The sequence below is a fragment of the Equus przewalskii genome, chromosome 5 (genome assembly GCF_037783145.1).
Source record: "Equus przewalskii isolate Varuska chromosome 5, EquPr2, whole genome shotgun sequence".
Taxonomy (NCBI): domain Eukaryota; kingdom Metazoa; phylum Chordata; class Mammalia; order Perissodactyla; family Equidae; genus Equus; species Equus przewalskii.
The window spans coordinates 24,858,662-24,870,994 of record NC_091835.1 but is presented as its reverse complement, the minus strand read 5'-3'; the positions used below and the strand labels follow the sequence as shown (position 1 = coordinate 24,870,994).

Sequence of the window (12,333 nt, the reverse complement as noted above, 5' to 3'; positions counted from 1 at the left end):
CCATCAGCCACCCTGACCAGAGGTGCTCGGTTCCTCTGTGAGCCTGAGAGGCGTCCTGCCTGGTACTGAGTCAGCTCTCCCTGCTTTTGTAGGACGTGCACCACGGAAATGGGACCCAGCAGGCATTCTACAACGACCCAAATGTCCTGTACATCTCCCTACACCGCTACGACGACGGGAACTTCTTCCCGGGCAGCGGGGCGCCTGACGAGGTGAGCAGGGGCCCCGGTCAGTGTGCGGGACTTCGAGGGGGCCAAGGCAGAGCCGCCCTGGAGGCGGGAGGGCAGGTGGGCCACTCCTGCCACACGGCAGCCAGGGCTTCATGCTCGCTGAGCCGCAGACTGTGATCTCAGGCAGATGGCAGCCTGGATGCCGGCGCGTGAGCACACGTGGCCTTTATTTTGTCTGAAGTACAAATGAGAGGCTGGGGATGGTTTCTGGTTCTAATCTGGACAGGCTGAATACTTATGAGCGAGTAAGCATGGGGTGCCCTCCTTCCCCCAGGAGAGGCAGCTTTGTGCAGCTGAAACTCATCCCCAGGCCATGTCACTTGTCCTGTCCTTTGAGCAGGACGCTTGTCCCGTCCTCTCACTGTCCGATGCCACACGGTGGGCCCCAGGAACAGCAGGCTCAGAGGCTCCTTCGTGACACCCTGATCCCCAAGTAGAGCCTGCCCTCGCTCTGACCAAGAGGCCCCAACAGTAGGGGACCCGTCTAAGGAAGAAGGCTCGTCTGCCTCTGGGTCTTACATCCAGGTGGGAGTTGGAGGACAGCCTCACTGGCAGATGTATTCTGGTTGCCCTCTGTTGGTGTAGGAGCCCCCGCATTCTGTGAAAATTCTCCATCATCGAGATCAGCACATCAGAGGCTGCGGGGACGAGTGACACTCTAGTGACACGTACCAAGGAGCACAACGCACAGGCTCTGTGGTGGGGCTGCAGCAGTCCTAACTGGAGAGGCCCCTGGTCGAGGGTCTGTGACACGTGTTTCTCTCCTCTGCGCAGGTGGGCACAGGGCCGGGCGTGGGCTTCAACGTCAACATGGCTTTCACCGGCGGCCTCGACCCCCCCATGGGAGACGCGGAGTACCTGGCGGCCTTCAGGTGAGTGTCCCAGCTTCCTCTCCCTCGGGGCATTTCTGAAACACTCGGAAATTCCACACCTGTGTTTCCGCTCTTCCTCCGTGTCACTGCTCTCCTTCGACCCTCACCCTCCGTGTGAGCACTAGACTTGTCTCGGGAGCCCCTCTAGCAGCCTCCAGGCTGCACCATGCAGAGATCCACATTTCTTTAACTGCACTTTCGAGGGATGGGACTCCAGGGGGCTCCTCTCAGTTTGTGCTTCAAGCCAACGGTGGAATCTTCGAGACTTTCTTCCCTTTTGTCTGCCATGTTTGCTTTTGTGCATTAAATGAAAAACAGGACTCCATTTTGGGTCTTGATGGTGAGAAAGTGATGGAGACCAAGGCAAGGGGTTTAGTGCCGGGTGTCAGAAAGTGTTACATTAGTGAAAGGTGGCCACTTTCAGAATCCCCTGATTTTTCTTCCAACAAATCTTTTGTGAGATGATGGGAAACAGAAGTAAATGTTCCTCCTCTATGAAATAAAAATCGAGGCGACTCTCCCCATTCGTGCTGCTTCCTTTGCATTACTCTGGTCCCTGACAATAGAGCCTCAGGGCGATTTTCTTTAAATGCCGTGTTTGCTTTTGTCATCAAATGGTTACTTCTACTTTGATCTGGGCCAGATTGAAGTAATTCCTGCCACTGACAATGGATGCTCAGCAGAGCGCAGTTTCTGCCTGTCTTAAATGGTGGCTCCCACCTGCCCCATGGAATGAGTGCTCCAGGAAGTGGTCCTCCTGCCCCAGTGCCGGGTCCCAGGGGCCCTCGTGGGGAGAGTTTTGTTTGGCGGCAAAGCCTAACAGACTTTTGGTCTCCATTAGAAAGCAATCAATGCAGCAGGGATTAGAGTCCCGTAAAGGCTCTGGTGACTTTGTCTCTTTGCGTCTCTCTAATTCCGTGCTCTTGTCCTGCTTTATCGAAATGGAAAGCACACGCGTGCAGGCGTGCGTCTGTGTGACGCATGTGTCCCTGCACATGTGTGTGCACATGTGTATGTGTGTCTCTGCGACTGCACGTGCACAGGGCTCTGTGGTGTAGTCTTGTCTGTAGATGTGAGTTTGTATGTGTGTGCATGTATGCAGGGGTATGTGTGTGTGTATGTAGATGCCCATGTGCGTGCACGTGTGCCTGTGTGTGTGCCTGTCTCTGTGGCGGGTGAGATTCCATAAAACGACACATCTGTAAGAGTTTAGCTGAGCGTCCACAACGTGCTCCGTGGAGACCCTTACATGACCCCTCGCCGCCTCTGCCCGCTCACCTCGAAATGGGGTCCTAGTCCCCAACCTCAGAATGGTTGTCGGGGTCTGGTGATAAAAAGGCCCGGCCCCTGGGTGGCTCTGTCGATGTAAGTCCCCAGCCACAGCCACTCAGTGGTTCCGAGAAATAAACGGCTCACATTTGATTCAATGGAGACAGAACGTCAGCTGCTCAGAGGTGACCGCGGTCCCTGCGGAGTCCTCCCCTCCTAGAAGGCCCGTCCTGAATCGCTTTTTCCTCTGATCTCATTGCTTTAATTTTGATGCTGCTGCTTACTCTTGCTGAGGTATAAAGTAATTTTAGCAGTTGCTCTGCCTAATTTAAGGAAGAAGCACTCCCCCAAACACGTACAACATCTGAGAATTTGCTGACGAGCCCGTGAAGATCAGCTTCGTGCAGTCTGAAGCTGGCGCCTCAGCGCCTGGGAGTTGTGGCTGCCCGTCCTCGAGGCCCTCAGGCCGGCATCACTCTGCCGTCCGCCCACCTGGGAACCGGCCCCCTTATGAGGATTCTTTGGAAATACAGTGCCGGGACACCCGCCGTGAGAGGCGTCCATGCTGCCCGAGTGGGCATCGGTGCCACCCTGGGGCCCTAAGGCCCGATGTGGCCGAATTCTGGTGTGGGCGCAGCTTCCTTTAAACTCGGGTTTGAAGTGGTAAAAACGGGTAGCTCCCTCTTGCTGCAGAACTCTTCCTTCTTCCCGGCCAGGTTTCCACTGCTCTGGCCTTCATGCCCGGTCTCAGTGGCCCTAGGGCTCTGAGCCTGGGGTGAGATGCTCAGCACCTCGGGGCTGGCCGGTGGGCCGATGGGGGGGCGAGGTGGGCCTAAGGTCATCCTCCGGCCCTCGGCCCCCCAGGCAACCTTTAAGATGAACCTTTCACTCTTGGTTGCTGCTGACATTCTGTTTTAATCTTCTGCCAAGTGTGTACATGATGATACCTTATCAAATGAACTTTTTAAAGCTTAAATAGCTTCTTTGAAAAGGAAAATTGTTCCAGGGTTTTTTTATTGATTTTAATGTAAAAGAGCACTTTGAAGTTTACAATTTATGGTTCCCTGGTCATCGATCGGATGGGGGAAGAAGGGTCAGGCCCTGCTTTCCCCTTTCTTCTGCGCTTCTCCCCCTTTTGGGGGGCCCCATGGGACAATGTGTGCCTTAAAGGCAGCACCTTGTTACTCAGAGCCATTGCCTGCCACGTTGCATTTCAGGAGATCAAGCCTAAGATGAAGAAGAGATAAGAAAATTGCCCCTAATGAAATCCAGAAGCAGCAGCACTTTCTCTGCGGCCCGGGCGCAGGCGGAGACTCCAGGAGAAAAGGGAACCTTAATTCAAACCAGTGCGGCCAGAGGGCTTTGAAGTTGCTGAGCGAGGAGAGGGCTTAGGGCCCAGGAGATAATGATGCTCTTTCCTTAACCCCTCGCTTACCTGCCATCCGCCCACGAGCCTCCACCCCGGCAGCAAGGGAATCAAACGGGGATTGTTTTTGCTTTTGAGTCGTAATTTGGATTTAAATGTCACATTATGAAGTTTACCCAAGATGTCGGTGAAACTGGACTTTCTAAAGTGGCAACTTCAGTGTCTTAATGAATTGAGATTTGCCTTTCAATTGAACAACTGGACAGATTCACTCATTTTCCCATCGTTTCAAGGATGACATGAAAGTTGAGGCGCCTTTCATTTTTGTTACTCCCATATGGCATTTTTGGGGATTTTTTTCTTTTTTTAACAGTTTTATTTCTTTACTGTTGTGGTCAAATGTTCCTAATAGTCGTTATTTCCACCATGCGTGCGTGACCGGTCGGCTGGTGCTGGCCGCATCCGTTCACAGGGCTGTGTCTATTCAGAAAGGTTATGCCCGGGGGCCCAGTGCTCACATTGTGAGGAGATTTGACCCAAACCATTGGCCCTTGTTTTCTAAGGCAATGATGTCTCTTTAAGGGCATCCACATCTTCTCCTATGCAGATATTTTATCTGAGGACCACCTAGGGTGATCTTAGAAGCAAAAAATGTAAGCTGAAAACTCAGAGTTTAGCACCCTCATGTTTGGCGGCCTTCGTGTACCTGCCCTCTGCCCGCACTCGGGGATATAAAAGGTGGACACACACAGCGGGCGGCAGGGCCCTAGGCAGGCGGCTGTGGCACGCCGAGGTGGGTTGTGATGGCGCCGTGCACACACACCTGCCCCGCAGGGAGGAAGCTTCCTGGCCGAGTCCCTGAGGGGTGAGCCCGGACAGGTGTTGGGAGCAGAGTGCTCCCCTGGGAGCAGGCCTGGGGTGTGACCCACCTGCCTGTGTGGGGCCGCCTTCAGCTGCCTCTGGGGGGCTTGGCCGGGACCCTGATAGTGGAGGAGCGAGTCAAGGGGCTCCGACCAGGTGAACAAGGTGGCTGGTCTGCGCATTTGACGGCCGTCTCCTGGCAGCTTGGTGGCACTCCTGGATTCAGGGTGAGGTGGATTGTGCTGGGTCTGGTGGATGAGTCCAGAGAAGGATGACAGAGCCTGACCAGGATGGGGAGTAGGGGTGGGAGGGGCCACCTCAGGACATATTTGAGAATGGGATGGAATTGAGGGCAGGCAGCGTGTCCTGTGAGGTCTCAGGTCACTGTCTGGAGAGGAGGATGGGGCTACCACACAAAGAACCGGGAGGAGCAGGTTGTGGGTTCAGCTGTGGATGCTCACAGTTTAGCAGGTTTTCAAGAAAAAGCTGGAAAGTGTCCCTCTGATTTGGCAGTTAGGAGGCCACTGGAAGGCCAGTCTGTGGAGGTTGGGGCAGAACGTTCTGGGCTGGGAGTGAATGGGATGTGAGGACGAGAGCAACGCCCGCTCTCTGAGGATCCGGGATGAGGAGGAGAAGGGACAGGAGCTAGAGGGGTGCGCAGGCCCAGAGGGCAGTGTCCCAGTGGGGAGGCCAGGGCCTGTCCAGCACAAGGCAGGAAACCAGGAGAGAACATGGGGATACCGAGGCAGAGACCAAGGTCGGCTTCACGCAGTGGAGCAGCGAGACAGGCAGGAGAGGCCAGGGGATCCTGAGCCCGCTGTGGCCCCGGTGCCTGGTGGGTGGGCCCCTGTCAAGGGTATGGGGCATCTTCAGCGGGCTATGCTGTCTCTGATATTGTATTCCCAGGGGTACCTGAAAGGAAGAGGGTGCCAGGTGCTGAGGAGGAACGGACAGCACTGTGAGGTGGGTGGGCTGGCAGCCAGGGCCTCCAGGGCCTAGACAGCCCACGCAGTTGTCCGAGAGCCTCTATCTGAGGTGGGCGAAGGCCTGGGGACAGTGACAGGGCAGGGAGCTGAGAGCACATGGGACCCTGGTGGGGAGCAGTGGGGACTGTGTGGGGTGGATACTGAGGGAAGGATGGTGCAGGGCCGGAGGCCTCCTGGGTTGACCACAGGAGGGGCACGGAGAACCCCTTTGGGAGGAGCAGTGAGCAAGATGGCGAAGAAGGGCGAAAGCGGCTCAGCAGGTCACCTGCTCCACCCCGGGAGCCACAGCTGTGGGGAGGGCTGCTCCCACCTCACCAGGGCTGAGTCTCGGAGAGTAAAGTGCAGAGGCTGGAAGCAGGAGAGCACGCGGGAAGGGGCCTGTGGGGCCGTGGAGCAGTGGGCTGGGGCCTGGTGGGGACAAGAGCGGGCAGAGCTGGTCTTTCAGTGTGGGGGCATTTCAGACTGGCCCCAGCGTCCAGCCTGCCTGGCAGTCCACGCTCCCTGGTCGGCCGCAGTGCCTGAGGGTGGCCAAGGGCTGTGGGCAGGGGAGCTGCAGTGGGCGTCACAGTTGGTGGCAGCCAGGCTGGAGCAGTTGGATGCCCATCATTTTATCTTTGTTCTGGATCCGACTCTCAGCAGACTTCGAATCCTTGATGGGCAGTCGCTCCAGCCACTGTCCTGGCACATCTGGCGGAGACCATGGGTTTTGGTGACTCTGAAAGGATGCGGTGGAACTCCTGAGCTCAACGACACCGCAGCTGGGCTGGTTTCGAGGCCACACCCACCATGCAGATGTGCGCTGATTCCCGATTTCGGCCTCCTTCCTGCCTCTCACAGCAAGAATTGCACCACACACCACTAAAGGAATTTTTCATCTATTGAAACACTGTGATTGTTAAAATTGTGTTGTCAGGTACCCAGGGCCACAGCCTCCTGTGGAAGTGGCTCAGTTCGGCCACAGCTATTCTTCTGTGAGGTGGTTCCTGCTCCCTCACCCTGCTACAGACATCTAGTTGCGAGCTTACCCACAAACCACAATGATGAGGAAAGAAGACTGAGGATGCCCACTCTGAGCAGAGGCCCTGGCCACGGGAGCTTCCATGCTCCTCAGGAAAGGACATAGTTTGTGTGGGTGATGCTTATGGGGCACTTGGGGATCAGGAAGGAGCCAGGGATGCAGGGAGGGCGTCAGCCCTGAATCCTGTCTCCACTGGAACCTCTGGCGCTGCCCCCCCGGGTTCCCAGATGCTCCCTGGCACAGGTGGGCACAGCCCCCGGAGAGACGGCTCCGGGGCCTGTTAGCCATGCCAGGCTGGATGCCCCGAGGCTTGTGCTGACCGTGAGCTTGGTGGGTTTTGTTTAGGGTCCTGATGTAGCAGACGAATTGAAAGGTCATTTCTTTCCAGAAGTTGGAACCAACTGTGGAATTAATCATTGCCTTTAGATCCCATTCTGGGTTTCGGAGACTCTGTTCGTACACCCCGCGATCTGATGTTTCATGGTGCCTCATGGAACCCAATTCTGTTAACTGTCAGTGCCCTGTGGTATCCCCTGGTGCTGTCTCTTCCGCAGAGCAGCCAGGGGCCGATTGGGGGCTACGGTTCTACACGTTAGCAAGTCGCACTCCACTTGCCCACTCTGTTGTCCTGGCTTGCTTCCATCCTGGATGCCTTGCCCATGGAAACCTGCGGTTACGGACACAGTCGTGTCTGCCAGGCCACAGGTGTGGGCTGACCAGTGAACACAGGACTGAGGGGAGGACACAGTGCCGTGTACGTAGTGAAGGGCAGCGTCCCCAGGCCTCACCTGGGACGGCCCTGTGAGCAGAGCACGCAACGCGGCCATGCAGAGCAGCCTGTGTCGCCCTCGCGCTCCCCTGCGCTTGGCGTTTGCAGGGCCTTGTCCCATCTGAGCTCCACCCCCAGGGACAGGCGCATGCTAGGGGGTCTGGGCTTGTTCCCAATACCCTCACCTCTCCCCCACTAAGGGGTCACCGTTGATGGACACCTGCCCGTCTCTTCTCTCGGAGACCTGCCCACCCCCCTACCTCTCAGCAGTCAGGGGACAGTCTGCTGCCTTGGGAAGCTCCCAGCCCACCCCCTCTGCCCTCAGGTTGCCTTGTAGGTCAAAGGTGACCCCACAGAAACACTCACCTTAAAGTGCCGGTTGAGGGAAGGCCTACAGCAAATATTCAGCTCTTATTTCCAGAGACTAAGTTGTTTATTAAAGTTTAACGCAAGATAAAGCGTGAGGCCAGTTCCCCATTCTCTTTGCAGCACCTACGAAGTACGATGTTCTCTCAGCTTCCCTCCCACATGAGGATCCCGGGCTGGTGAAGAGGCAGAGCTTCTAGAAGGCAGGTTCTCAGGATAGTCAGGGCGCATTCGGCCCTCTTCTCACAAGTCCCACTGAGGGCCAGTGACATTTCTGAGGGTGGACAGCACGTCGGCGCTGGAGGCCCACCAGCACACGCCAGCACTCTGTGCCACTTCAGATTGTCTCAGCCTTAGTGAGCGTTTGGGGTCACAACCTAGAGGGTCCAACCCAGGAAAACACGGGAGGGTGTGTGCACGGACGTCCACTGTCCTGGCTGCCCGCGCTCGTGCGTGGCCGATGTGCTCAAGCCCCCTACACACACGCATACACACATATGTACACACTGTCACACCCACACCCACAGGACCAGCCGTGTTTTATATTTTATTTTGCTTGGCTCTGGGGCGATGCCACACACCAGGCACAGACGCCAGGGACTCTCGGCATTGACTTTGTTTAATGATGATTTTAACAGGGCTGTTTTTTTAATTTTGTGGGGGGATTAGAAATGAAATAGCTCAGCAGCACTTCAAAGCAGAGCCCAAAAGCCCGCCACATGCACTTGCTTCAAAACGGCTGCAGAAGCTCTTTGTGAATGAGCCGGGGTCTGCATAAAATATCTGTGGTTTTCATTGAAAAAACGTCTTGGCTTTAAAATCCATACCAAAAGCACGCTGAAACTGTTATTCCACCTGAAGACCAGGTTAGTGCGACAGGAACGTCATTAAAATAATTAAAATCCAGTCTCCAGGGGCTGACAGAGGCAGTGAAAGGCACTGGCAAGTGTCAAGTGTCAAGCGTGGCCTCACTGGGCCATGCTGCCCGTCAGGAGCCACTGAGGAAACCCCAGGTCCTTGGAGAGGGGACCGGGACCTGTGCCTTTGGGAAGACAGGCCACGTCTGCTTGTCATTGAGAGAAAAGCAGACGACTTCCTGGATCCTGAGGCATTCGCTCCATCCTGCCACTGCCTAGAGTGAGAATTTCTCAACTTCCAGAGCCCGTGGCAGGACCGGGAACACACAGTCCAGAACATGCTCTGAAGCAAACGCTCTGTTTAAGAGGCAGTGTTTCCTCCTTTGTGTTTACAGCGTCTGTCGAGCCTTTGTGGAAGCGTCGCAGTGGACACAAGGAAACATGAAATCTGAGGCTGGTGTCACGCAGTGCAGGATGTTATGAAAGTCGTATTGACAGGCGTCTGGAGCAGGGCTTGGCAGGCTATGGCCCCTGGGCCAAATTCCACCACGTGTTTTTTAAGTAAAGTTTTACTGGGACACGGCCACGCTCACATGTTCACGTATCGTGTGTGGCTGCTCTTGCCCTACAAGAGCAGTGTTGAATGTGGCACCAGAGACTGTGTGGCCTGAAGACTAAAATATCGACCCCCTGGCCCTTGTAGGAGAAGAGTGCCAGACCCTGGGTCCTTTGAAGCTTCTTTCCTGAGCCTGTTGCAGACAGTTCCAGAGGAAACTGAACTGGGCACAGCCTCAGAAGGAAGAAAAGTGAAAGCATCGAAATGTTCAAAAGCCAAGCCCGGCCTTCTTGACGCCGCAGTCCGAGGTTCCAGAAGTGAGCTGCTCGGCTGGCGAGCTGTGAAGTTGGTGCTTGTCTTTGTGGACGACTTCTCAGCGTCTGCCCTGAGTGGACGAAAGCCGCAGAGGGCCCTCGTGTCGCGCAGCCGAGCCTCCTCTCTCTCGGAGGCGCTCGCTCTGTGGTTCTTTTGGAACCAGGTGGTATGTGTTCCCTGGAGCTGGAACTCGGTGTTCCAGCTGCTCCGACATCCCCTGTGTCCTCGGCCGGCTCCTCCCCGGGGCTTCTGTGTGGAGGGCGGGCAGAGGTTCCCCTTATTGCAGCCCTGAGGGGTTTTCATCACCGCCGCCACCTGCAGCCAGATCCTCAACAGCACTGCAATCTAGAAGAGTTCCTGAATGGAGTAACATTTAATTTCGAGCATTTTTGTTTCTTTTGGCCAAAGTGGGTACCTCATGGAGTTGACTTTGCTGACTTACGCGATGGCTTTCCTTTTGAAATGGAAGCTGAAGGAGAGACTGGAGGCTTTCATGCCAGCCCTGCCGCCCTCGGCACTGGTGTTCCAGACTCTGCAGTGTGGGAAGGGAGCGTGGCCATGCCGGGCGTGCGTGACCCCCTGTCCGCATGGGCCTCTAAGAGCTGTCTGCAGGAAATTGAGACTGCGAGACGAGCTGGGCGTGCGTGCTGGTAGAAGCTGCAGGAACACAGAGCCTTTGCTGCAGCAGAAACTTGTTGAGCAGCTCTGAGAAGTAGGCAGAAGGCTTACCAACCTGGGGGAACCGTAAAACCTGGCCGTCTTCAGCGAGGGCTGAGTGACGAGTCCAGCAGAGTCGCACAGCACACGTGCGCAGTCGCAGGCTGCCTTCCTCAGCTGCTGCAGGAGCACGGGCCCCGGGCACCTGTGGTTCTGCCCACTGTGCCCCCAGAGGGGAGGAAGGAGAGTGAAGTCAGTGGTGATTAATTCCAAATCAAATAGAGCAGCTCACGTGACATGGGCCTCCTGGGCCGCCCCGAAATAGATCCTCGCTCATAACACAGCGCCCATGTCTACAGGTCGGGCTGACGGACTGCGAGCTCCCGGCTGGGTGTTTTGTGTTAAGAAGTGTATTTCTACTTTTCAAGTAGACTCTTTCCCTTGTTCCCCTACTGTAACTTAACCACTGGATTTCTCTGTGAATAAATAAATATTTTTAACTGTCAGCTCTCTTAAATTTGATCATCAGCTCCCCCTTTAAAGATCTTAAGTACAGAATTTGTTTTTCATTAACCCGATGCATCACCCTTGCCTCCATGCTCCTTGGTTATCCGGTCATTCATTGCTGACCTTGCCCTGGCCCTCTGGGGTCAGTGGCTCCCAAGCCTTCTCAGCCACAAAGCTCTGGGACCTGTGCTGGAGGCAGTGACTGTGCCCGTCCTGAAACAGTGTCGGTATAAAGTGAGCAGAGGCGTGAGCAGAGCCGTCCCCACCAGCAGGAGGGAGGCGGTGGTGGCGGGGGCGGGGGGGAAGACGGGGAGGACCAAGAATGAGAGGCTGGAGATGATCCTTAGTAGCCCAGCCTCCTGCTCCACTCGCCCCAGGTCAGGGCAGCGGTTGCCGGACGGGGGGGCCAGGTCACAGATCACCTCCAAAATGTGCAAAAGACGGCCCGCGCACGCACTGCCTGTGCTGCACTGGGCCCTGAGCCTTCATATTGGGGCTTGTGGGTTTGGGACACCTGTGAAATGAGCCGTGTTCACACCTGGGCTCACCAGTGTTTCTTGCTCCTGCCCTTCGCAGAACGGTGGTCATGCCCATCGCGAACGAGTTTGCCCCGGACGTGGTGCTGGTGTCATCAGGCTTCGACGCTGTGGAGGGCCACCCCACGCCGCTCGGCGGCTACAACCTCTCAGCCAAATGTAAGTGGGTTTGCAGGCTGCCCAGAGCACCCGGGGCTCTATGTGTTTATGATCCAGTGTGCTGTGTATTTCAAGCCCCTGCGTTAGTGACAACAGAAGGAAACTAACGTTTTTCGTATTACCCAAAACATGACAGTGCCAGCAAGCCCAAGAACATGGGGTGAGCCGAGCGCGGGAGGCTAGAGACCAGGAGGCCCCAAGCACACCCTGCCCTGGCAGTCGTGCTGGCGTGAGGTCGTGTAGCCTTTGAGCGCGGTGACCCGGGGTGCACGTTTTCTCAGCTGAGACGCAGTGCCTCATGTCACCCACGCTGACCGGGGAGGAACCTATGTGGAGGGGAATAGCTGAGAGCAAGTTCACTTCCAAGTTGGAGGGGAGCAGGGAGCCCCACATCCGTGCACGCTCTGGGCGATTTGCATGGGACGGCGGCCCTGCTTTTAACCAGGAGAAAGACGGCTGTGCAAAGAGCCCTGCCTAGTGGTGGCTGTGGCCTGTGCTTCTGCTCTGTCACAGCAAACCACAAAGTAATGTGCATCTCCTGGCGTCGAGCCTCGGGTGCACAGAAAGGCCCTGGATGCACCCCAGCTCCCGCCACCACTGCCCAGCACCCCGGGTGTCACAGCAGTCGAGGCACCTGGGATTCTCTGGGCTCCTGGACATGGCCCTCGTGATTTGTCTGAGGCCCTAGGGTCCCCTCATGGCCCATGGTTCCTGTCAGTGCAGATGGTTGAGGAGAGCCCGTCCACATCCCTGTCCCTCACATGGGGAGAATATGGGCTCACAAGAGGAGAAAGATGGAAACAGAGTGGCCCTGGGTGGCTGTGCTCCAGCACAGGACCTCTCAGAGTCCCTGTGCCCCCGGGTCGTGGGCCTAGTGGCCGACGAAGTGACCAGGCAGAGGGCAAAGAGTGTGCACCATGCCGGGCACCCCTCAGTGCCCGGCCCAGCCTGCCGCCACGTCCTGAACTGCTTCATCCTTGTGGCAGCCTCGAAGCCGTGGGCAGCATCT

The 12,333-nt window shown here is 56.3% G+C and overlaps 1 protein-coding gene across 12 annotated transcripts in view; it reads left to right on the top strand.

The window, feature by feature from the left end:
* HDAC4 (histone deacetylase 4) overlaps positions 1-12,333 on the top strand; it is a 326,578-nt gene that overhangs the window by 296,925 nt on the left and 17,320 nt on the right. For all 12 annotated transcript variants that reach the window (XM_070618804.1, XM_070618796.1, XM_070618799.1 and 9 more), the window contains 3 exons: positions 93-212; positions 1,005-1,102; positions 11,206-11,324. In XM_070618804.1, coding sequence (XP_070474905.1) covers positions 93-212; positions 1,005-1,102; positions 11,206-11,324 — 337 coding nt within the window. The remainder of the gene's footprint in view (positions 1-92; positions 213-1,004; positions 1,103-11,205; positions 11,325-12,333) is intronic.